Here is a 21,941-nt window from a genome sequence, read left to right as displayed (position 1 = left end):
TGTTATCAAACCTGGAGGAGCTGGGAACCGAAGGAGAGTGAAATCAGTTTCGGAAAGGTAACGATCCAGGAAGCCGACAAGGGAGGTGCCGTGGTAGTCTGGCGCGTCGATCGCTACAAAGCTGAGGCCACGCGCCAACTCTCGGACACCTCCTCCTACTTACCCCTGGACCATGACCATCACTGACGAGCACCAGGCCACCATCTCTAGCACCATCACCGACTTCATCAACTCCCACGCCCTGCCCGACCAAGCCGCCAACCTCATCGTTCCCCAGCCCCGCACAGCCCGTTTTTACCTTCTCCCCAAAATCCACAAACCTGACTGTCCCGGTAGACCCATTGTCTCTGCTTGTTCGTGCCCCATCGAACTCATCTCCACATACCTTGACTCCATTCTATCCCCCTTGGTCAAATCCCTTCCTACCTATGTTCAATACACCTCAGACACTCTCCGCCGCCTCCGCGCATTCCATTCTCTAGGCCCTCACCCCCTCATCTTCACCATGGACGCCCAGTCACTCTACACCTCCATCCCCCACCAGGATGGCCTCAAAGCCCTCCGGTTCTTCCTAGACCAGAGGAGCAAACTATACCCAGCCACTGACACTCTCCTCCACCTAGCGTAGCTGGTCCTTACCCTCAATAACTTCACGTTTGACTCCTCCCATTTCCTCCAAATACAAGGCGTAGCTATGGGCACACGCATGGGCCCCAGCTACACCTGCCTCTTTGTCGGGTACGTCGAACAATCCTTGTTCAATACGTACCAGGGCCCCATCCCCGACCTCTACCTCCGTTACATCGACGACTGCTTTGGGGCCACCTCCTGCACCCACACACAACTGACTGACTTCATCCACTTCACCACTAACTTCCATCCGACACTCAAATACACCTGGACTATTTCCGACACTTCCCTACCATTCCTTGACCTCACTATCTCCATCGCAGGTGATAGACTTCTGACCAACGTACACTACAAACCAACTGACTCCCATGGCTATCTGGACTACACGTCTTCCCACCCTGCTTCCAATAAGGACTCCATCCCCAACTCCCAATTCCTCCGCGTACGCCGCATCTGCTCCCAGGATGAGGCATTCCACACCAGGGCATCTGAAATGTCCTCATTCTTCAGGGAACGGGGATTTCCCTCCACCACCATAGATGAGGCTCGCACCAGGGACTCTTCTATACCCCGCAACACTGCTCTCTCTCCCCATCCCCGCACTCGCAACAAGGGCAGAGTCCCCCTAGTCCTCACCTTTCACCCCACCAACCGTCACATACAACAAATAATCCTACGTCAGTTTCGCCACTTCCAACGTGACCCCACCACTCGCCACATCTTCCCATCTCCCCCCCCCCCCCCCATGTCTGCCTTCCGCAAAGACCGCTCGCTCCACAACTCCCTTGTCAATTCTTCCCTTCCCTCCCGTACCACCCCCTCACCGGGCACTTTCCATTGCAACCGCAAGAAATGCAACACCTGTCCCTTTACCTCCCCCCTCGACTCCATTCAAGGACCCAAGCAGTCGTTCCAGGCGCGACAGAGGTTCACCTGTATCTCCTCCAACCTCATCTACTGCATCCGCTGCTCTAGATGTCAGCTGATCTACATCGGTGAGACTAAGGGTTGGGCGATCGCTTCGCCGAACACCTCCGCTCGGTCCGCAAGAACCTACCTGACCTCCCGGTGGCTCAGCACTTCAACTCCCCCTCCCATTCCCAATCCGACCTCTCTGTCCTGGGTCTCCTCCATTGCCAGAGTGAGCAACACCGGAAATTGGAGGAACAGCACCTCATATTTCGCTTGGGGAGTCTGCATCCTGCGGGCATGAACATCGAATTCTCCCAATTTTGTTAGCCCTTGCTGTCTCCTCCCCTTCTTCAACCCTCGGGCTGTCTCCTCCCATCCCCCAGCCCTCGGGCTCCTCCTCCTCCTTTTTCCTTCCTTCTCCCCGCCACCCCCTATCAGTCTGAAGAAGGGTTTCGGCCCGAAACGTTACCTATTTCCTTCGCTCCATAGATGTTGCTGCACCCGCTGAGTTTCTCCAGCATTTTTTTGTAGCCAGACTCATACCTGGTTCAAATTGGACAAATGTAAAGTAATTGCCCAAAAGTAAATGAATTACTGAATAGGTTAAAGAAAAATATATCAGTGGGTTGTCGTAGTCATTAGCAGAATGCAAAGCTGCATTGGAAAGATAAACTCCATACAGGTTGAATTGGCAGAGGCAATGTGTTTCAGGGTAGGTGATGTTGCTGCATTAGGGACTGGTTAGAGCAATCGAACACAAGCCGCCAATACTAGGTATTTGCTCCTGTAACCATAAGAAGGAAACTTCTGGTCTTGAATGAGTTGGACAACTAAGACATCACCAGTAAAGTCTGAATTGTGAGAAAGACTTAGGAAAGTCAAGCTTATTCTGAGTGTTAATGTAAATAAAAGCTTTTAAAATTACAAGCCAATGGACAAAATTAATCCTGATAAATTATTATTCATAAAGTTTTGACCGAAGTATATAAGAGAAAAGAAGAGAAGCAATAAGGGTAATAATCAGGTAGAAAGGACCTAAATTATCAGGAAAGTAATCAAATCAAATTTCATCAGTCTCCTAAAAATTAAGGGACACTAGGGTGAAAATATATTGTTATCAGCGGGGCAGGCAGGGTCTGAGTAATTATGTAGTGAGTTGAGGCATGAATGTTTGATCCAGTTTCTCTTGTTCATTATTTTAACCCATTAATGCACATTAATGACATTAGTATATGGACTGGCCCAACCCATTCCCTCCCCAGATGCTGCCGGATCTGCTGAGTACCTCCGGCACTTTGTTTTTTGGTGCAATGGTCGTTTGCTATTCAGGTAGACATAAAACGAGCTTCAATGGTAGTATTTCCAAGTGGACAAGGGAAGGTCTCCTCAGTGTGTAGCCCAGTATATATAAAACCATTAGAAATAGTAACCAAAGCAGGCTATTTGTCTTCTCCAGCCTGCTCCTCCATTCAATAGCAACATGACTCATCCGACATTTCTTAAGACATTGCTTGTGTTTTTTTTCCCACCTTGAGAGTATTCAAACCAGGTGCTGCTGCTGTGTCACCCACATGGCACAGGTCAGGGCGATAACTTGTGGCTGTCGTGGAAATGAAAGAAAGTGGCAATTAGCGTTATTAGCCGGGGGGGGGGGGGGGGGGGAGAGAGGAAGCAGAAATGAGTGGGGTGCACCTACTGGCAATGGAGCTGTAAGCAGTTCACAATTTTTATGAAAGTTGACAATATATACTTTTTTATAAACACACAAACGTGATGTTCCAGGAATCACACAGCTCACTACTTCAGTGTGATGTGCTCTTCATTTTAATGTGAGTTATTTACAAAGGACTTGAGATGAATGTTTCATCCACTTTCTCTTGTTCATTATTTAAATCCTGTTATGCACATTAATAGTAAGATTAAACGAGAACTTACCAGTTTGAAGTTTGATCGTTATTTTATGAGGAGTAACGTTGAGGGAATACGTGAAGAACCCCGCCAGGACGCATGCGTGTCATTCTTCAAAGCAGCGGTGTGAAATCACAGATAACTGTAATGACTAAACATAGTAAGATTAGAGAAGACGATACCAGTTGAGTATATGATCAAGGGTGGGAGCAGAGGGCACGTATTCCGTCAACTTTACTCCTCATAAAATAATGATCAAACTTCAAACTGGTAAGTTCTCGTTTAATCTTACTATTTTACTTCGGAGTCACGTGAGTGACTACGTGAAGATTTTAAAGCTCTGTGATTCCATGCCGTGGAAACGAGTCCATGCATCACATCTGCCTTGATTATGGGGAGAATAGTGTTAACATCATTAGACATCAATACGATATTGAAAAAACAACGATAAATTTATTAACACCAAATTATAGCCCCTATTTATGGGGTAAAATTATATTACAGAACTTAAAATTGTTTCTGCAAATGTTCCAGGTTCAATGACTGATTTGTTATAAAATCGTTGGAAAGTTTTCTCCGTTGACCATCCTGCTGTCTTGAGGATTTGGTCCATAGGAACATCCAACTTCATAGCTGCCGATGTAGCTGCAGCCCTGGTGCAGTGAGATTTAAAAATGTTAGTGTCTACTCCAGCCTTTATTAGGACCTGTTTTAGCCATCTCGAGATGGTCTGGACTGTCACTTTTTTGTGTGGCTGTTTGTAGCTGATTAAAAGTGCCATTTCTTTGCCTCTGATGATCTTAGTATACTCCATATATAATAGCAAGTGTGTTACAATACAGAGACGATCATCTGTCAGGTAGGCCCTGAATTCTATTTTTAGGCCTGTCTGTTCTGTTTGACTAATTCATTGATGTGAAAAGTTAAATTTCCAGATGAAGTAGTCATGTTGTCCAGCCTTAGTTTCTGTAGCGACTGGACCCTTTATGCCGTGACCAAGGCCATCAGCATGACTGTTTTCATAATCAGTTTCTGTAGGGACAGAGCTGTAGCTGGAGACCAGTTTCTTAACATGGTCAGTACAATGCTCACATCCCATATTTGGGAGTACCTGGTTCTTGGGGGATTAACATTAAAAATGCCCCTCATGAGTTTAGTTACCAGGGGGTGTGTCCCAACAGAATGCCGCTCTGTTCCTTGCCACAGGTATGTTGACAGAGCACTTCTGGCGCAGTTGATGGCACTATGACTGAGCCTCTCATCGTAATGGAGGCTTGCCAGGAATTCCAGAACAGACGGGATGTTCATGGAACTGTGGGTGATGTTATTGTTGTGACAATACATTTCCCATTTCTTGATGTACACCAAGTACTGTTTTTTGGTGGACTGTCTGTGAGCCGCTGAAATAATATCCACTGTTCGGTCCGTCATGTTCACTCGTGGTCGAGGCCTTCCTAGCACCCGCAATCGCCGCCCCGGGTGGCCCGATGTTCAGGCCCTCACGCCAGGCTGGTGGAACGCCGACGCCGAACCCCGACGGTGAACATCCTCCTCAGGGGCCCGGACCTCCTGATCAGCCGCCTCCCAGGTGTAGTAGAGGTGCTTTCAAACTCTACAAATTAATAGGTTTATATAATTATGACATGGGTGACTTTCCCTTGTTACGGAATGAAGCAGTAAATTAGGTCTATGATGGATGGTGATGCATGGTTCTAATACCATGTCGAGTATCACCGGGAACCATGGTTGAGTAGGGCAATCAGGTACTATCAAAATACCAGACGCAGAGTCTTGCTGTATTTTCCTTAATACCCGACTGATGAGGCAGAAAGGAGGGATTGCATAAATAAACAATTTCCCCCAATGCAGCGAAAATGCATCTGTTGCCGCTGCCCCAGGGTCTGCTGATAATGATTGGATTGGAACAATGCCTAATGTTATCTTTCCACCATTTTAGTTCCATTATGGCCTCTGTTGGTAGCTTCATTGGTCTGTCAAAATGACCACCATTAATTTTGAGTGCTCGTATTTTAGCCCTCTGTAAATTTTGATAATGTAAAGGTCCGAATTGTGTGGCTTGAAACGCAGCCACTATTTTGCCAATTATTCTTGCTACCAGTCTGATGGATGGTTTAGTGATGTCAATGATTTTGCTGCAAGCCTCTATTAAGGCTGTAATCTTTTCTTTCGGCAACGTCACTGACATGTGAACTGAGTTAATGGTGAACCCCAGATAATCCATTGTGGTTGAAGGCGTTAATTTAGATTTAACTGGATGGATGATAAACCCCAGTTTTTTCCTAAATAATTGTTTTGTGGCTGTTACCGTTTGTTTAGCCAATTCCAAAGTTTTGCCCACAATAAGTATGTCATCTAGATATGCCATTACCATGTGTTTTTGTTTCCGCAGAAACGCTAGGGCTGGTTTCAAAATTTTAGTGAACAGCCTGGGGCTGATGTTATCCCATTAGGTAGTGCCCTGTACTGCCAGAGCTGACCCATTCAGTTGAATTTTAAATAACATCTGTGGTCACCTCTGATGGGTACTGTATAGTAAGCATCTTTTAAATCGATGCTTGCCATGTAGTAACCTTAGGAAATCAATTGCTTAGTAGTAACAAAGGTTTCCATCTTGAAATGAATATATTGTACGAAAGTATTCAAATTAGTCAAATCTATGATGATGCGGCACCCACCATCTTTCTTGTTTTTGATAAAGATATTGGACACGAATTCCTGTGATTCGTGTTGGGTTTTCTCAATTACTCCTTTTTTATAAAGCCGCTGTAGTTCAGCGTGTGCTTTTGATTTTTCTTTGCCTGTAAGCACGACCATTTGGTTCGGTACATGCTGAACTCGAGGGTTATGTTTTTGTATAAATTCTATGGTATAACCCTGGATACTGCTTAAAATATAAGTGTCGGTAGTTAACTTATTCCATGCATCCAGATAGAAGTGTAATCTCCCACCAACCTCCATGCTCCCTTCAATTCATAAGGAACCAGACCCACCTGCCTCCATGATTACCAGTGGTAGGTTTATTACTTTTTCGGTATCCTCCGTGGACGTTGAGGCGCCGGTGTCTGGGTCTGTAGTTGGGTCGGTGTTGAGGGTTTGCGCATTTTCCAGGAAGGCCGGTCTGGGCCATGGCCTAAAAAAGACCGATGTTGAGTGTACCTGGCCTTCGAGCTTTCACCAGTTTGTCTTGTCCGACTGGTGGGTGCGTAGGGGTGCTGTTTTTGGCCGAAGTAGTTTTTAGACGTTGCTTTAATGAGCCCCAGGGTTTTAGCCTCTTCATTAAGTTCTTTTACCTGTTTGGATAAGTCACCTCCAAATAGTAATATTGGTGGTTTGGAGGTTCCAGGTTTGCACAGGCCTGCAAATTTGGGGTCTAAAGCTGGTTGGATGGCACTCTTCCTAATACTATTTAACTCGTATTGGGAGTTGCAAAATAAAGCCAGTGCATCCTGGTGATCTTGTGTCATGTCTTTTTCGTTGATTGTGTGGGCGAAAGCTGTAATTCCTGCTGTTAGGACTTTCAGAACTTTTTGTAGTTTCAAGTCCCTGATTGTCTTTTTGTAGTTTCAAGTCCCAATCTGATTGATGCTCCGACATGTTTCCAAATACACTGGTTGACACTGGGAACATTCAGTGATTTGCAGTTCCCTGGTGGTAAGTGTCTTGCCGTGGTGTCCAGTAATGCCTGGCCTTGTATCTGATTGAATGACATGTAGTAAATACTTGCAGCTATTTTAGGTTCCAGGTTTTGGCCAGTTTGGTCGGGTTGAATGAACTGGGACACCATATCCAATAGGTTTTCTTGCACCCCATGCACACTAGGAGTATGTTCTGCACACCCCTCTTCAGGGTCAGCCCAGAATTGACCCCCCGTACTCCCCTCTGATGAGGGAGAAACACTGTGCAGCCCTACAAGAGGTAATGCTGTAGGACTTACTAGCTGCCCACTGTGGCTAGTCTCCATCTCCGGGAGCCTGCCACTTTGGAGTATTTGCTCCAACAGCCGCTCCAACTGGCTCCAATGCTCTCGGGCACTGGCCACTCACGGCTGCTCCAGTTCCTGAAGCCGCTCCAACCGGCCCCAATGCTCACGGGCACTGGCAGCTCGCGGCTGTTCAAAGTCGGACTCATCGGAGTCAACGACTCTGTCAGTTTTTTGCTTCGCTTTACCGCCCGGCCGTGGTGTTGATTTGGCCGGAGCGGGAGCGAAGGCGGGCACAGCTGTTCCCATTACGGGAGATTGGTGTGCCGTTGGCTGCTGCTGGCTGCCCGCAACTCCACGGTTCTCCCCCGCCAGCTTTTTCGCAGCCTTCTTGTTTCTCTTAGATCTGTCCATGCCTCCACCTGTGATAAAGTAAGTGGAAAGAATGCAGAGTCTCCTTACCTGCTGTTCCCGGCTTTTAAATTCTGCCGCTAAGGGGAACGTCGTTCCCCCTGCTGTGACTCGTTGCAATGCGTGTAGCGATATGACACGCATGCGTCCTGGCGGGGTTCTTCACGTAGTCACTCACGTGACTCCGAAGTAAAATGACATTAGCATGTGGCAAAATACAACAGGATCATACAAAGTAACACCTGCATGAGGGTGAAACATGATAGGAAATTCCCATTCCAAATTTCCAATGAGTGCCACTTCATCAGGAAATGGATGCAGAGCACTTCAAAACAGAACCAAAACATTCCTTAAGTGCAATTGACTGAAAAGGCAAACAGAAAAACGTCTAATTTGACCATCTCTACAAGAGGAACACTTGAAAGATGATGGTTTCTACCACAGAACAAATCATCTGATCCACATCATTATTCAGTACTCTGCAATTTGCATGATGTGTTCATAGCAAATAGCTTTGTGCGCTGCAATCTTCTGTGGTTCAACATACACTTGTCAAGTATTAATCTGAGCTCACTGTCACAGAATCAGCTTGCAGTCTCTCCTGTCAGCCTGCTGACACTTTTGCTGTTAATCTTCCCAGTGCCCTGCTGTAGAGCTCTCCTGCTCAATCTCGTCACAAACAAATATCATCTCAATGCTGTGCTCTAAACTGTGCCTTGAATTGGTGGTTGAATGTGTGAAATCACGTGTCAGAGCTCAATGTTCCTTGACTGCCAGGGCAGTGGGAGTCGATAGGTTTCTCAAAAGACAAGGACCACTGTCTTGAAGCAAAGGGCTGCATTAACCATTTGCATTTTGTAAGTCAGGGGAGATGAGGCTGAAGAGAAATGTGAGAAGAAGAATTAAGAGTGGTTGCACATTGTTAGAGCTGCTACCTTACATCGGGGTTCAGTCCTGCCTACCCTGACTAAAATTATAAAATGGTAATTACTAAATATAAACAGTAAAGGCATGGGAGAATTATGCCTATCTAAGAGATTGATGTCTTAGGTAGGCATAATTCTCCGTGCCTTTCATGCGCAGTACTTGCTACACGCGAAGGTCTGTGCAGCCAACGTGCCACCGACGCTGCTTCAAGCCGTTAATTTCAAGGGGAGCTGAAGGCAGCTGAAATTCTGCCTTTGCTGTACTGCGCATGCGCAGAGCAAATTTCTTGATGGGTGTTTCAAATAGGGATAGTCATTATCTTAAGTGTATCTTAGGAAACAAAGATAGAAGAATGGAGTTCGTGTACCAATAATGTGGAAGGTAAATCTCTTGGTGCTATATGTTTTTAAATACCCTATTTCCCAGGGTGAGGGGGGGGGGGGAGAGCTCTTTCCACAGTGTTTGGGGAGTCTGGCCCGTGGTAAAGTTGCGGGGCGGGCAGGAGCGTTGTGAAGGAGGGGATCGGGGATCATGCCAGTAAGCCACTTGCCACGACGCACCGGGCACGGAGCCACCGCATTGTGGCAGGGGAGCGAATTAGCTCGGGTGGCTGCGAGCGGCCGCCGGATCCGGACAGCCCCTTCTGCCAGCCCCCGCTCACCTCTGGCAGTGCTCTCCGTCTGAAAACCACTCTCCTGCCGCTCACTGGCCTCGCTCATGCCAGCCGCTTCCTGCAAATCCTTAAATTCTGACAGCGCGATCAAGGTACCAATTGAGGTTACTCGGCTGTTGGAGTGTAAGGATTTGCGGGAAGCAGCTGACATAAGCTGACATCAGACGGAGAGCACTGGCAGAGGTAAACGGGCCGGCAGAAAGCGCTGAGGTCCCGGCGGCCGCTCGCAGCCACCCGAGCTGCTTCCATCCCCGGCCACATTGTGGTGGCTCCGTGCCCGGAGCACCACAGGAGCGGTGAGTGAGTTACTGGCATGATCCCTGACCCCCTCCTTCTCAACTCTCCTGCCCTCCCCGCAACTTTACCCCTGGCCAGACTTCCCACATGCTGTGAAAGGAACTCTCCCTCCAATTGGTCCCTTGAACTAGTATTGTCATTCAATAAGATGACAACTGATTCAACTTGTCCCAGTGTGCTCCTGCTTTTCCCACCATCTCTCCACCTGCCGTCATCCTCCACCTCCCACCCATTCAGTAATTCAGAATTAAGGAGATTTGGAAGCCATGGGCAAATTGAATTGTTACTTATTTTTATTTTTTATTTTTACGGAGAAAAGAACAATCTGCGCATGCGTGGTTTGAGATTATTTTTTAAAGCCGACTGACTGCCTACCCTGAGTAATTACTCACGGCAAGTGCCTGGTTTATACATAGTCCGCCCAATGCAGGGCACCGTAATGTTTGGGACACAGCAATGTCATGTAAATGAAAGTAGTCATGCTTAGTATTTTGTTACATATCCTTTGCATGCAATGACTGCTTGAAGTCTGCAATTCATGGACATCACCAGGGTGTCTTCTCTGGTGATGCTCTGCCAGGCCTGTATTTCAGCCATCTTTAGCTTATGCTTGTTTTGGGGGCTAGTCCCCTTCAGTTTTCTCTTCAGCATATAAAAGGCATGCTCAATTGGGTTCAGATCGGGTGATTGACTTGGCCACTCAAGAATTTACTATTTTTTAGCTCTGAAAATCTCCTTTGTTGCTTTAGCATTATATATGGGATCATTGTCTTGCTGTAGAATGAACCACTAGCCAATGAGTTTTGAGGCATTTGTTTGAACTTGAGCAGATAGGATGTGTCTATACACTTCAGAATTCATTATGCTACTACCTCCAGTAGCCAGTACCTTCAGCAGCCATAACACCCCCACCACCATGTTTCACAGATGAGGTGGTATGCTTTGGGTCTTGGGCAGCTCCTTCTCTCCTCCATACTTTGCTCGTGCCATCACTCTGATATAAGTTCATCTTTGTCTCATCTGTCCAAAAGACCTTTTTCCAGAACTGTGGTTGTTCTTTTAAGTACTCCTTGGTAAAGTGTAACATGGCCATCCTATTTTTGCGGCTAACCAGTGGTTTGCATCTTGTATTCCTCTGTATTTTAGTTCATGAAGTCTTCTGTGGACAGTGGTCATTGACAAATCCACACCTGACTCCTGAAGAGTGTTTACTGACCTGTCAGACAGGTGTTTGGGGATTTTTCTTTATTACTAGACTATATGGGACCCATTGTGTCCCTGTCACACCGGAGGCTTGGTCCCCCAACGCAATATTCCACCACTCACCCATAGCCCCCAACTGCACAGGCGCAGCTCGTGTCCCCTCATCCCCAGCACTCCTTCCCCCTCCTCTTCACCCTCCCTCTTCTTTCCCCTCTCCTCCTCCCCTCCCCCACCTCTCTCTCCCTCTCCTTCCCCTACCCTCAGTCACTCCCTCCCTCCCTCCATAACTCCTCTCCCCTCCCTAACTCCCTCCTATCCCTCTATCTCCCACTTTGCACCTCCCCCTAACCCCCCCCCCCACTATCCCTCCTCACCTCTGCCCTCCTCTCCCTCTATTCTTCACACTCTACCTCCTCTACTCCCCCTCCTCTACTCCCCCCTCCTCTACTCTCCTCCTCTCCCTCTATCCCCTCTCCCTCTATCCCCTCTCCCTCTATCCCCTCTCCCTCTATCCCCTCTCCATCTATCCCCTCTCCCTCTATCCCCGCTCCGCGATCCTCCTCTCCCTTCTAGCCCTCTCCCTCTATCCCCTCTTCCCTCTATGCCCCGCTCCCTCTATCCCAGCTCTCTAGCCCCTCTCCCTCGATCCTCCTCTCCCTCTAGCCTCTCTCCCTCATCTCCCTCCCTCTATCCCCTCTCCTCCCCACTCTCCCTCCCCAGGATCTCGAGGTTGCCGCTCCTCTCCCTTCTTACGTGCCCCGGAGGAGCATCAGCCGTCAGCGCCGATCCTCGACTATGTATAAACACAGTTGCAATTTCCACATGGTGAAACCAAAATGTATAAAAATGGCCTTTAATAAAATCTGACAATGTGCACTTTAACCACATGTGATTTTTTTTCTATTACAAATCTCAAATTGTGGAGCACAGAGGCAAATATATAAATGGTAGGTACACAAAAATGCTGGAGAAACTCAGCGGGTGCAGCAGCATCTATGGAGCGAAGGAAATAGGCAACGTTTCGTCCCGAGTTTCTCCAGCATTTTTGTGTACCTTCGATTTTTCAGCATCTGCAGTTCCTTCTTAAGCAAATAAATAAATAATGGGTCTTTGTCCCAAACACTATGGAGGGCACTGTATCTTCGGTTTAAACCAGCATCTGCAGTTCCTTCCTATACCTTTCCTCCAGGTTTTCCAGGTTCCTTCAACCAAAAACGTGTAGATGGGAAGGGTAATTTGCCTCTGTAAATTTCTCCGAGTGTGTAGGTGAGTGGTTTGAACTTGGGGAAAGTCGATAGGAATGTGCGGAGAATAGGCATGGGATGTGAGACAATGTAGACTCAATGGACTGAAATTGTGTCCACCAGTGTCATAAGGAATTGTACAAGTCTGAATTCTGCATCTTCTTTCATCCTCTCCACTGGCCACAACCACAGGAACAGTTGTCCATCACCATTTCCTTCATGTAGATAAGGGCATGAGGCTGATCTTTTGTTCTACTCTACCACTTCCTGCTGGCATCACCTTTTCCCATTGAACGAAGGGGATGTCCTTCTGTGTGTCTATACTTATTTGGGTGATTCAACAGAATAGTTGGCCAAATGTGCAATATTAGACATGTGGATGTAAAGTGTGCAACAGCATGAGGTAAAGGTGAACCACATGAATATTGACAACAATTTTAGTTTAGTTTAGTGATCCAGCGCGGAAACAGGCTTTTCAGCCCACCGAGTCTGCACCAACCATTGATCCCCGCACATTGACACTATCGTACACACACTAGGGACAACTTATTTAAAGCAAGTATACAAACTCAAGCCAATTAACCTACAAACCTGTACATCTTTGGAGTGTTGGAGGAAACTGGAGATCTTGGAGAACGTACAAACTCTGTACAGACAGCACCTGTAGTCGGGATCGAACCCGCGTCTCTGTCACTGCAAGCGCTGTAAGGCAGCAACTCTTCCACTGCGCCACCGTGCCGCCCCAAAATAGATCAAGATGCGTACAGCTATGATTTGTTATGGTAATCAAATGACCATTAATTTCCCAATGGACTCACTGGGTGGGAGCAAGAGCGATGAAATGAAAGGCAATAATTCATAAATATCATTAATGAAATCTGCTCTTCCATTCGTCTCACACCTTGGATTTATTTTTGGATAGTTGGATCTGTGATTGGGCTGCAAACATTGTAAAATGTACTGATTTATAAATAATATTGACAGGACTTAGTTGGAATGTGGTAGATTGTCTTCTGGTTAGGGCTTCCTGCACCATACAGAAACCAGCATAGAATAATGTGTTGTGGGCACAAACCCATGTAACAGACATTTGACTATTAATTTGTTTATTTCACACTGATGGAAAAATCAATTCTCACTTTTCAAGATTGTTCCGAATGAGTTGCCCTGCTCTAGCAACTCTCTGCTGGTGATGGAATCTTCTGATTCACCTGCTGCTAATGGATTACCTCCTTGTTCGCTCAGAGAGATAAAGGAGGAGGTAAAAAATGGTCCCAGTTAAAAGCTTGCAGGCATTTGTAGATTCTGGGGCAGTGCCGAAGGGGTTATGGGAGCAAATACAATCACAGCGCTTAAAAAACATTTGGACAAGTACATTCTAGGTAGTTGTGCGACTCAGTAGGTTTGTCATAGACGTCAGTCGATAGTCTATCTCCTGTGATGGAAACGGTGAGGTCAAGAAAGCGGAGGGAGATGTCGGAGATGGTCTGAATTTGAGTGCAGGTTGGAAATTGGTGGTGAAGTTAATGAAGTCATTGAGTTCTGCATGGGTACAGGAGGTAGCACTGATGCAATGTAATGGAGATAGAGTTCGGGGTTAGGGTTAGTGTATGCCTGCAACAGGGATTGTTTGACGTACCCTTCAAAGAGGCAGTCATAGCTTGTCCCATGAGAGTGCCCATAGCTATGCCTCTGATTTAGAGGAAGAGGGAGGAGTCGAAAGAGGTCCTCATTCTTTCGGGAATAGATGAGGCCCTCACACACGTCACCTTGATATCCCACAGCTTCGCACTTGCTCCCCCTCCCCCCTGCCTTGACAGGGACAGTCCCTCTAGTCCTCACTTTTCATCCCATCAGCCATTGCATACAGCACATAATCATCCGACATTATCGGGATCCCACTACTAGCTGGATCTTCCCATTTCCACCCGTTTCCGCAGAGACCGTTCCCTCCACAACTCCCTGGCTAACTCATCCCTTCCCATCCAAACCACCCCCTCCCCAAGTGCTTTCCCCTGCAAACGCAGGAGATGCAACACCAGTCCCTATACCTCCTCCCTCGACTCGGTCCAAAAACCTCGACAGTCCTTTCAGATGAGGCAGCTCCATTTGCACCGCCTCTAACCTCATCCACTGTTCCAGGTGTGCACTCCTGTATATCGGCGAGACCAAGCACAGACTGGGCAATTGTTTTGTAGAACTTTCGCTTAGTCGGCCTTGGCTGAGATCTCCCGATCGCCAAACACTTTAACACAACTTCACATTCTCATGGTGACCTTGCTGTCCTGGGCCTCCTCTGTTGTCAGAGTGAACTCAAACACAAATTGGAGGAACAGCACCTCATATTTTGCATGGGCAGCTTACAGCCCAACAGTATGAATATTGATTTCTCTTATTTCAAGTAACCCCTGCATCCCCTCTCTCTCCGTCCCTCCACAACCCTAGTCGTCGTACTAGTTTAATTGTCATCCTGCTTTGTTTTACTGTTACACTCGTTGGTTTCACTCGTTATCACCTTCTCCTCAACCAACAATGGACCATTGTGGGCTCCACCTTTCATTGATCATTGTTGTTGGCTTTGATTTGCCCTTTTACATACTTTTCATTTATCTCATCATATCTCTAGTTTCCCTCTCCCCTAACTCCCAGTCTGAAGAAGAGTCTCCAGTATTCTGTGTCTATCTTTGGTGTAAACCAGCATCTGCAGTTTCTTTCTGGTGGAGGGATACGGACCTAATGTAAGGAAATGCGATTGGTGTAAATTGGCATCACTGCCGGCATGGACGAGGTGAGTTGAAAGTGCCTGTTTCTGGGCTGTACATTTACGATTCTGGGAGGTGCAATGCAAGGACAAACCCAGCAATCACAGGCCTGTTGATTTCATCTCCGTGGTGAGGAAACATCAAGTGAGGCAGAGCTGGCTTACCGATAGAAGACAGAGGGTTGTCGTGGAAAAAACAATATTCAGGCTGGAGGTCCATTACCAGTAGAGTTCTGCAGGGATCTATGCTGGGACCACTGTGGTTTGTGATATTTACAAATGACTTGGGCATAAATGTAATCGGGTTGGCTATAAGTTTGAAAATAATACCAAGATCGTTGGGGTCATGCACTGTGTGGAAGGATGTCAAAATATACAGTGGCATATAGATCTGCTGCAGAAATAGATGGAGAAATGGCAGATGGAGTTTATTCCAGGCAACTGTGAGGTATTGCACTTTGGGAGGTCGAATGTAAGGGGAAAATATACAATTAATGGCAAGACCCTTAACAGCATTATGTACAGAGGGAACTTGTGGTCCCAGTCCATAATTCCCTGAAAGTGGCAACACAATTAGATGGAGTGATAAAGAAGGCATATGGTATGCTTGCCTTCGATGGTCAGGCATTGAGTATAACAGTTGGGAAGTCATGGCGCAGGTTTCTAGGACTTTGGGAAGGCCATATTTGGAGTATTAAATGCAGTTCTGGTAATCCGATTACAGGAAGGGCAATTGTTTTTATTTGCTGATCTATAAACCACGGGAAGCACTTCCTTGTATTACAATATGAATCAGTTATTCCAATACTGCTCTTTAGTATCTTGCACTACTTTTGATTGCACTCCAATTTTTGTTTTGCATTTGCCATCGTATTTATTATAGTATCTATCATTTTCAGGTATACTGTGTACTCTGAGCTTCATACAAACAAAGAATTTCACTGCACCCTGGCGTAGGTTTGTGCCTGAATCTGAATCTCTGAATTATGCACTTTGGTGTGTTCCCAATGCTTCCAGTGGTTTAGGACAACCAAGCCACGAGGACCAATGCTGCCTCTTTGTGGTGTGTGAAGAATTGAAGCCCCCATTTCTGCCACCCACTCACCCTCACCCCCAGCGCCCATGTTATTCTCCCACCACTTTTATTTGCCTTTATCTTGACAACCAATTATGATATTTTCTTGTTTTTTTTTGGACTTCATTTATTGCGTAATGTTTATGTAAATTAATCGTGAATAATTTTGGTAGTTATTCAAAATACATTGTTTCATATTTTCCGTTATTATTTTTGCATTGTGCTGCCATTGCTTGCTATGGCTTCCAACCACATCTAGATGTGATTAAGTACCACTGAAAGCAGGTGCAAACAGAGTGAAATATATTAAAGTGTCATCCTCAATAAAATTGCTCTTTGTCTAGAATAAAAGAGAATGCAAATGGGATGTGCAATAACACAAAATAAGTCACTGCATTAAAGCCATCACTGCTCAATCATTTTCAGTGAGACATACGAGTTATTCAGTCTTTAACAACTTTTGATGTACTTGGTGGAAATCATATGCTCCAGCATGAATTCTCAATCTAATTAACATTAACCAGCAATAACGACAGGTCAATGATGCTTATGGCATTACTCTCAAATTAATCAAACTGAAATTGCAATTGAATATTGTAATTGTATATTCTGGACAAAACTAGACCTTTGGATAAGTCACGTTTTCTGATTTATGCAGTTGCCGCATCATTAGCAATGTTGTGTCTTTAATATTATTTCTGATTTGCATGTTTTCAAGAATTAGAAATACTGAAGTAAACAATAAAATATAATTTCTCATCATCTATACATTTAAAAATAACATTTGCAAATCAAGTTGTATAAATTCATACAATGATATGGATTTGTTTTACAAATATGGAAGATAAATCTGATCATAAGTGTTTTTGTGTCTAGGATATAACCAGTCAGTCATCAATATCTCATAACAACATATATGTTTATTATTTTCTTGGCAGGACTGCACAGTCTATGAAACTGAAAACAAGATTCTTCATGTGGTGAGTCCATTCATATTTGGTTGAGTTATGTATGAAAAATATCAACAATTTGCATTTTGACATTTAATATTTTTGTAGGAAACTAACATGAGGAAAAAGACTACAAGACAGACTGGTTTAAAGATGGGGATTTATCTAGATTAAAATAAGTGCTTTCAGGCAGATTTTTCAGAGGACGGAACGTGGTGAGTGGTTTAGAAAGGGAGTTTCAAAAACTGAAAGATCTGATAATAATAATAATTGGAAAAAGTTAAAGGATTGAAAGATTTTGGAGACAATGTAAGACTGACATAGTCTGCTGTGTGAGGAAGAAGCAAGGTTGAATCCAAAGATATGTTCTATCTATATTATGGCAATGAGGTTAACTAGAGAGAGAATAGGGCCTCTCAGAAACCAAAGCAGTCATTAATGCGAGGAGATACAGGAGAAGAGCCAGGGTTTCAATTAGTGTTTCTCATCTGTTTTTATCATGGAGGAAGACATAAAGATAAGGGAACTTGGGACAAAATATGGAAATGTATTGAGGACCATCCATATTATGATCGAGGTGATGCTGGACATCTTAAGGCATATGAAGGTCCCAGTCCTGATAAGATATTACTAATGAAACTGTGGAAAAGTAGAGAAGAAATTACAGGCATCCTGGCTGAGATATATGAATCATTGGCAGACACAGGTGAGATGCCAGATGACTGGAGGAGGGCTAATGTTGTGCCTCTATTTAAGAAGGGCTGCAAGGAAAAGCCTGTGAACGATAGGCCGGTGAGTCTAACATCTGTGTTAGCAAGGTTACTGGTGAGGATTCTGAGGGATAAGATATATATGCATTTGGATAGACAGAGGCTGATTAGGGATAGTTAATATGGTTTTGTACGTGGGAGATTGTGTCTCATGAATTTGAGTTTTTTGTAGAAGTAACCAAGAAGGTTGATGAGGGCAAAGCCATAGATGATGTCCATATGAACTTTAAAAGACATTTGGACAGATACATGGATGGAAACGGTTTAGAGGGATACGGGCCAAATGTAGCAAATGGGACTAGCTTCGATGGGGCATCTTGGTCGACAACGACAGGTTGGGCTGAAGGGCCTGTTTCCCTGCTGTATGACTGGGGCTGTGGACTATTTGAAGAGGTCAATGATTATTATTGGGATAGATGGGAACTGAGAGCCATGTCCATTTTGACAAATGTGATCAAAATGTTATGCAAAGGGATGTAAAGAGAGAGATTTTAAATAAATTAGACTAAATGAAAGGAGGAGGAAAATATTGGAGTAATTCATAAAAAGATGAGGTGACCCAGAGTTTAGCAATATTGTAGATCTGATTTTGCATGTATTATAAAATACATGAGGCTGTAGATGCTGCAACCTTGAGCAAAACACACTCAACAGGTCATGCAGCATCTGTGGAGGAAATGGACAGGTAACATTTTGGTCCAAAGTATAGGGTGATTTCACGAAAGGTCACTGGAGCGTAAATCCCCACTCACGTGACCGAAAAATTTAACTGGGGCACAAGCGTCACTTCCGGTACATGTTAGTGAATGGGAAAACACGCACTTTCACACCCGTTAAAAACATCGAAAAACGGCCAGTTTTTGAGCTGCAATCAAGTGAGCCAGTCGGGGTGACCGTGAGGCACAGCTACCTAAATTTACAGTCCAAAAAAAAGATAGAAACTAAGGTAAATACAAGAGGGAGCTGAAGGGGCCAAAAAGGCGGAAGTGCTAGCGGACATTTTTCGTGGAGATTTAAAGATCCAAAATATCTGGAATTATCGCGTTTGCTCGCTGCATTTCATCAAAAGTAAGGCATTATTGACTTTGTTATCTTTATTCATTTGTTAGATGAAAAGTATTAAAAGTTAGAAATCCGTCAGTAAAATTGCAAAATCGCCCATGGTTCTCGGGTGGGTTTCAACATGCAAAATGAACACGCTTCTGAAGCTCCATTTACCATTTAAATAATCGTAAACTCTCAATGCGTTTGGAAATCAATTGGAAATCAACTATCCTGCTCACAGTGGGTGCCCAATCAGGATTGTTGACATCATTCCATGCTGCAGGCTTGTCTGTTATTAGATGAAAAATAAATAAGTAGTTTGGGTGATTGTGCAGGCTTTAAACAAGAAACATTGAGAAATATATTCTGGCAAATAATAACATCTCCTGATTTTGTCCAACAGCTGAGAATTATCCCATTCCTTAGCTTGCATCTGAGTAAATTTGATTTCCAAACGCATTGAGAGTTTACGATTATTTAAATGGTAAATGGAGCTTCAGAAGCGTGTTCATTTTGCATGTTAAAACCCACCCGAGAACCATGGGCGATTTTGCAATTTTACTGACGGATTTCTAACTTTTAATACTTTTCATCTAACAAATGAATAAAGATAACAAAGTCAATAATGCCTTACTTTTGATGAAATGCAGCGAGCAAACGCGATAATTCCCGATATTTTGGATCTTTAAATCTCCACGAAAAATGTCCGCTAGCACTTCCGCCTCTTTGGCCCCTTCAGCTCCCTCTTGTATTTACCTTAGTTTCTATCTTTTTTTTGGACTGTAAATTTAGGTAGCTGTTCCTCACGGTCACCCCGACCGGCTCACTTAATTGCAGCGCAAAAACTGGCCGTTTTCGATGTTTTTAACGGGTGTGAAAGTGCGTGTTTTCCCATCCACTAACATGTACCGGAAGTGACGCTTGTCCCCCAGTTAAAATTTTCGGTCACGTGAGTGGGGATTTACGCTCCAGTGACCTTTCGTGAAATCACCCTATAGTCCCATCCTGAAATGTTGCTTATACTTTCACACCCCAAATGCTGCCTGATCCGCTGAGTTGCTCCAGCACTGTGTGTGTTAAATTATGCTCATGGTCTGCTAAACAGTCGCAAGTAATGAAGAAGAGAATTGGAATTTAATGGAGGGGAACTGAATGTGTTAATTCTGATTTCTTGAGCCTTAAGATAATTGTACATGCTGTAAGAACGGGTGTCATGCAGGAATTGTGCCAATGTGGGAATGCCATGTGCAGGGAGGTGGTGAAGGGGTTGTGAATGCAATGTAAACAAGATCTGTTCTTCATCAATATACATGTGACCGCATAACAATTTCCCAAATGGCAGGGAAGTAGCATAGAGCATGATTCTCAGTGCTATTTCATTGGAGAGAAGAGAGTCCTTTACCCGAGACTTGTGATTTTATCACCGGGGTATGAATAGAGCTACGGAAAAAAAAGAACACAAAGTACTGGAGTAACTCAGCAGGTCGGGCAGCATCTCTGCAGAACATGGACAGGTGACGTTTGAGCTTGGGGACCTTCTTCAGACTGGTTGTGGGGGGGAAGGAAAGAAAGGAGGGTCAGGACAAAACTTGCCAGGTAATAGGCTGATACAGTTGAGAGGGTTTTTATTCATAGACACAGATGAAAAGACAGAATGTGTAAAACAAAATGCTTGAAGTTGTGAATTATGAATCCAGTGGAAGGAATGTAGCAGGAAAGGGAGCGGGAGAGGATAAATAATTGTGAGCCCTGGCGGGGAAAAGTGGAGAGAACATGGAGCTGGCCAATGAGAGACAGGCAAAAGGAGATGTTAAATAGAAACAGAATTAGATTATACAATCTGTTGAGATTGCTGTGCCATTCAGTACGAGCATCTGATCATGGCCTCAATTTCACTTTTCTGTTTTGACCCATAATCCTTGATTTCCCCATAGTTCGGAAATCCATCCAGTTGACGAGGAAGCCAAGGATGAGATTTCAAATGTTGCAGTGGTATTAAAATGCAGAAGGAGGGATAATGCATGATAGTCACTTTGGTGAGATGTGTTTTCATTACTTTGATTCAGAATGGGTCTCAGCTGGCAGTTGTAGAAGGGACATGCATCTTGCTGTGTGATGACAATACTCTTGAACTTGGAGATTAAAAGAGGGTTGGAAATGGAGCAAAAATTAGAGAAGGTGGATGAATCTATAGTGGTTTGTGACCTTAAAAGGAAGGCTAGTTATGAGGTAGGCACAAGGAACAGCAGATGCTGGTTTACAAAAAAATGCAGAGTGTTGGGGTAACTTACAGTAACTGGTCAGGCAGCATCTCTGAAAGACATGGTTAGGCAATGTTTAGGGTCAGGACCCTTCTTCAGACTAATTATAGTGGCAGTGGAGACATTTGAACGATGAGGTTTGGACTGGGCCACCTATCACTTGCCAGGCCTTGTCCCGCTCCCACCTCCTTTCTCAGCTTTCTTCTCCCCTACTACAATTAGTCTGAAGAAAGGTCCTGACTGGAAACATTGCTTATCCTTGTCATCCAGAGATGCTACCTCACCTGCTGGGTTACTCCAGTGCTCTGTGCTTGTGATAGTTAGAAGTTCTGTTGACTTTGCTGATTCTCATGAGGTTTAGGAGAGTAGGTGAGAAGTTAGGGAAGGTAACCTGGAATAGAGAAAGAAGTTGAATCTTGGAATTAGTTGTGTGCTCAGTGCAAGCAGATCAGGCAACTTTGTATCTTGTAACATTTGATTTGATTAAGCTATGACCATAAGAAGATAAAGTGTTCAAACTATATTTCATTGTATCTCAGCTGATGGAGACATTTACAGGCCAAATGGCAATCTACTGTATTGTATCATTCTAGAGTTCTCCAGCAACCCTGCTCCTTGCATTCTCCTGTCCTGTGCTGGTTATTCATTGTCAAACCAAACTTCCTAGATCCAAAAGGTAAGGCCAGGTGCAGCATTGTAGACACATGTGGGAAGGTCAAAGCAAACCCCATATTATGCCAAGGAAACCTTTGGTAGCTGGCAAAGTCAGCCAGGTTTGGCACAAAATGCTGGAGTAATGCAGTGGGGGGGGGAGGTCAGGGGGAGGTTACATTGTGCAACTATATGCTCCTGCCCGGTGCCTCAGGTCAGCTGATCAGCTGCTCCTTGAGGTACCAAGGTCTAAGCGGAAGCTCAGAGGGGATAGAGCCTTTTCT

General features: G+C 44.9%; 1 protein-coding gene across 8 annotated transcripts in view; it reads left to right on the top strand.

Annotated features, from left to right (window-relative positions):
* Positions 1-21,941, top strand: part of cnksr2 (connector enhancer of kinase suppressor of Ras 2) — a 469,607-nt gene that overhangs the window by 161,882 nt on the left and 285,784 nt on the right. For all 8 annotated transcript variants that reach the window (XM_033033316.1, XM_033033315.1, XM_033033314.1 and 5 more), the window contains exon 5: positions 16,920-16,961. In XM_033033316.1, coding sequence (XP_032889207.1) covers positions 16,920-16,961 — 42 coding nt within the window. The remainder of the gene's footprint in view (positions 1-16,919; positions 16,962-21,941) is intronic.

Source organism: Amblyraja radiata, chromosome 14, assembly GCF_010909765.2.
Source record: "Amblyraja radiata isolate CabotCenter1 chromosome 14, sAmbRad1.1.pri, whole genome shotgun sequence".
Classification (NCBI taxonomy): Eukaryota; Metazoa; Chordata; class Chondrichthyes; order Rajiformes; family Rajidae; genus Amblyraja; species Amblyraja radiata.
Note: the sequence above shows the minus strand (reverse complement) of the source record. Positions and strands in the feature narration are given on the sequence as shown.